Source organism: Elaeis guineensis, chromosome 14 (genome assembly GCF_000442705.2).
Source record: "Elaeis guineensis isolate ETL-2024a chromosome 14, EG11, whole genome shotgun sequence".
In the NCBI taxonomy this organism is placed as follows: Eukaryota; Viridiplantae; Streptophyta; class Magnoliopsida; order Arecales; family Arecaceae; genus Elaeis; species Elaeis guineensis.
The window spans coordinates 49,620,011-49,624,123 of record NC_026006.2 but is presented as its reverse complement, the minus strand read 5'-3'; the positions used below and the strand labels follow the sequence as shown (position 1 = coordinate 49,624,123).

At 45.3% G+C, this 4,113-nt stretch overlaps 1 protein-coding gene across 1 annotated transcript; it reads right to left on the bottom strand.

Moving 5' to 3' along the window:
• Positions 1-2,035: 2,035 nt before the first annotated feature.
• LOC105057778 (probable aspartic proteinase GIP2) lies at positions 2,036-3,613 on the bottom strand. The gene has a single exon (XM_010940472.4). It carries the CDS (start codon positions 3,581-3,583, stop codon positions 2,288-2,290), a length of 1,296 nt encoding a protein of 431 aa, XP_010938774.1. The 5' UTR covers positions 3,584-3,613; the 3' UTR covers positions 2,036-2,287.
• Between the last annotated feature and the right edge of the window lie 500 nt (positions 3,614-4,113).

Genomic DNA, 4,113 nt, shown 5'->3' with positions numbered 1-4,113 from the left:
TCATGGCCTTGGTGGGTGGTGGCATCATACTTAGCATGTAGCCGGCCATTTTCATTGATGATTCTAGTGGATCTGATGGTTGTGGTCAGCGATTTTTTATAATGACTACAATTTGAGTGGTCAACATATGATGGTTGACGTGATTTTTTTTCATATATGGCTAGCCATTTTTTTTAATGGATGATGTGATTAGGCCATGTAAGGATTCCCAATGGACGTCATGACTAATCACCATCCTTGATGGATGATGTGATCGACTCGCACCGGATTTCCCATGGACGTCTTCAGGCATGGCAACCGAAGTGAGGAATGGGAAGAATACACCTTGGGGCTGGTTATATGCCACTGGGAAGTGAAGATGGCACGGATGCCTAGATCGGGGCAACGTGGCGGATTACTTCAGCGGCTGATGGGTAGGTCAATGATCGGGTGTTTAAGGAGGGGGTCGGGTGCCGACGGCTAAGGTTGGAGGTCGGTAGCCAATATGTAGCTCGTAAGCCATGATAGAGGGTCGGCCCATCCGGAATTCACTTGTATCTTGGAATCGGGTATTAGAGCCATATATATAATAGGAAAACTTTTAAGTGACTGATGTCGTGACACTTTCTTGAACACTCTTAGTCCTCCAGAGATTTTCAGAGCTCTCTTGCACTGTAAATAGTTCTGGATGTTTTCGTAAATTTTTGTGGTAGCTTATAAATATTTTGTATTTAAAATATTTTAACTGTTGGATGTTTGACAAATGGAGATTTCCCCTCCTTTAGCACTTCGCAGATTTAGAACTCCCATAGCACTCCACAGTGCAGTACTTCCACTTCTGGGTGCTAATACAAATCATTCTTCATCCACTTTGCACTCTAGATCTTCTGTTCTCTACTTTGCCTAAGCCATGCACCTTTGGTCAAAATTGAGTGAGGTAATGGAAGAAGAAAACTTAATCTGTGCTCTTTTTTCTATGGGAAAAGGGGGAACCAAGGAAATGAAGCGGTACTGGTTTCTGACATTAATTAGATGCCAAGTTCATGCAGCCACCTTAACACCGCAAGCAGTCAACTTAACAAATATATTTTTAGCAATTTCATTAACTTCCTCCTCACGATAGCATTACCCTATAAAAGATTTTTTTTTAAAAAATAGATTATTGGATTCAGTGAACAAGTGTCAACGTGCAATAACTTCCTCCTCACGATAGCGTTACCCCATAGAAGATTTTTTTTAAATAAATTATTGAATTCAGTGAACAAGCATTAACATGCAATGGACTGCAAGTTGATTATATTTGCTGCGGCCAAGGACCCACAGCTTGGCACGTAAAATATTGGCTATCCCGATTTAAGGATCTTATGATTTTATTCATCTAAATTTCAATTCAAAAGATATTTTATATGGGATGGATGATCCCTCCCTATATAGATCAGAACCCTTTGATTTATAACGGTGTCCTCCATTCTATATTATAATATAACCTCCCAGTTTAGTCTTCTGGTCAAGGAAGAGTTTGTCTATGGACAGGAGAGACCCTATAGTCACATAGATGATTTTCTACTTGATGCATAACTCGGCACATAAAGTATTGCCCACTTTGATCCATAAGCCTCATGATTTTATTCTTCTAAATTTCAATTCAAAAGGCATCTCACATGAAATGAATGGTCTCTTGTCAGAATCCTTTGAATTTATAATCAATATGAAACTAATGATGTCCTTCATTCTATACTACAATAATACTGATCTTAGGTTAAAGTGTATAAAGACTGGAAATGAATATAAGTTCATAAGTACCTGTAGCAGCAAAGTTTGATCTCGCTCCACAGTAATCCACATGTATTATTGTCAATAACTAATAAAGCTAAAATCTGTGATCACTGGTGGCAAATAGCTCCAATTGGATAACAGATCCGCTGCAATCCTTATTGTAGAAGCACTTAATTTGGTGCACCACAGATTTTAATGGACCAAATGTACATTTAGCTCAGATTCTATTTTCGTTAAAACTTAATTAACCCAATCCAGAGGCATCGACGAGAAAGATCTACCATGTAGAAATTTCATCTATATTTATGCCGACAAAATAATAGCTGTGAGACTCTCTTACAAAGACAACTTCCTAATAATTCAGCACTTATTTTGTCACAGTTTATTCGACAACACTATATCCATGACATCATGAATTGGAATTTTACAAAGTCGGGCATAGATTTATTCCAACGACTCTCAATAAAACAAAGCCAATTAGTAGGCAACTAATAATTTCTCTAACAACACGTGTATACGTGTCACTGGGCCACTAGGCATTGGACGTGAAGTTAAAATTGGCACAGGTGGTCTGCCGGAAGAGCAGCGACGAGCTGAACCCCAGCCTGGACGTCGCCAGGTCGAACTGCAGCAGGTTGTCCTCCAGCTGATGCCCTCCGATCACCACCGACGTCCTCGGCTTCGCACCGCCGTCGACGAAGCCCAGGCAAAGAACGTCGTCATTCACCTGCACCATCGAGTTGGCACCAAAGATCCTCCAGAACACATTCGCATTCTGCAGCACAAGATCGATGGACGGCACCGCCGGCCCGACTCTCGTGCTCCCGATTTCCTTCGAATTGAAGCACACGGTGAACGGAGCCACCGCCGCGGCCTTGGTTACATTGGCCAACGACTTTTGGAACGCCGATGTCACCGCCTTGTAGATGGAAGTCTCCAGAACGGTGTAGGGAGTGACCGTGCTGATCTTGGTTCCACCGACGCCATTTCTATCGATGGAGAGCAATTTAGTGTTGATAGGCACTGTTTTTTCGTTTATCTTGATCGATTTTACTCCGATGAAGTACTCGGCCGACTTCTCTCCTGCTACGTAAGTTCCGGCGGTGCTTACAGGGTTGATGATGAGAGGAGTGTAGATAAGAGATTGCGAAGCGTCCACATTTAGAAGGAAATGGTAGGGGCCATCGCCGAAGAAGATGACACCATCCGATGATGTCGAAGATGAGAGACACAGCGCGAACTTCCGATGGAAGCTGAACGTGGCCGCGAGCTGCGACGGTACGCCAATTTTAGTCCGGCCGAGGCCGGCCATGCCGGCGGCGCCGATAGCGAGGCCTTCGAGGAGGGACGTGGGCGCGCATGAGAAGAGGAAGGTGCGGTCGGTGGCAAGAGGGCCAGGGTTGAAGCCATCGGTGGATGGGAGGGAGAGGACGTCCTCGGCGAGCTCGCCGCCGGTGCTCGTACGGATGAAGGGGTTCTCGGGGAAGACGCCGCAGGTGTTGTTGTTGCAGCCGGGCCGGGGGGCGGAGAAGCAGTCGCCGCAGGCGTTGGCCATGGCGAGGGAGCACCGGGCGGAGCGGCATCGGACGGGGCGGTAGCTGGACGAGTGGTAGCCGTTTTCGCAGTCGACCCAGAGGAAGCGGCCGCCGAGGTCGACGACGAGCTTGACGAGGACGGGAGGGGTTCGCTGGTCGACGCGGGTCACGTACTGGAGGGTGGCGGCGTCCTTGGCGACGGGGACGACGAGGGCGTGGGGACGTAGGGCCGAGGAGATGGAGAAGAGGAAGAGGAGGGAGGCGAAGAGGAGAATGGGCGTAGTGGAAGCCATTGTGGACGCGGTGAGTGGATTCAAGCTTGCATCTCTTTTTATAATGGTGTTGGTCAAGATGTGGGGGCGAATTAGTTGGCATGGTAGGCAGCAGCTGGCTTATCCAGAAGTGAACCATTTTGACTGTGATTGCTACGTGTTGTAGTCTTAGCTTTTTGGTGCTGATGTGTCTTGGTGTACACCGTAAGCTAAGGCTCATATAGGGGAGGAACTTTATGCATGGATAAGTTGGAAGATAAGATTCGTTTGAATGAAAAAGGCCAAAAAAGGTATGCGTAGATGTGAGAAAAAGAGGAAGTGAGTGAAGTATGATGATGACTTCTTGGCTAGCTTTTGAACTTGTTTTTAAAGGCAAGAAGGGCTCACTACCCAAAAAAAGAAAAAAAAAAAGAAAAAGCCAACATTAAGTACGCCTTATAGAAATTAATTACTTTTGTTATCTATAGATGTAAGAAGAAGAGGGTACATGCTTCTTTCACGTTAGTGGAATGAATCATGATGACTTTTGGATAGTTTTTGAAGTTTTTTTT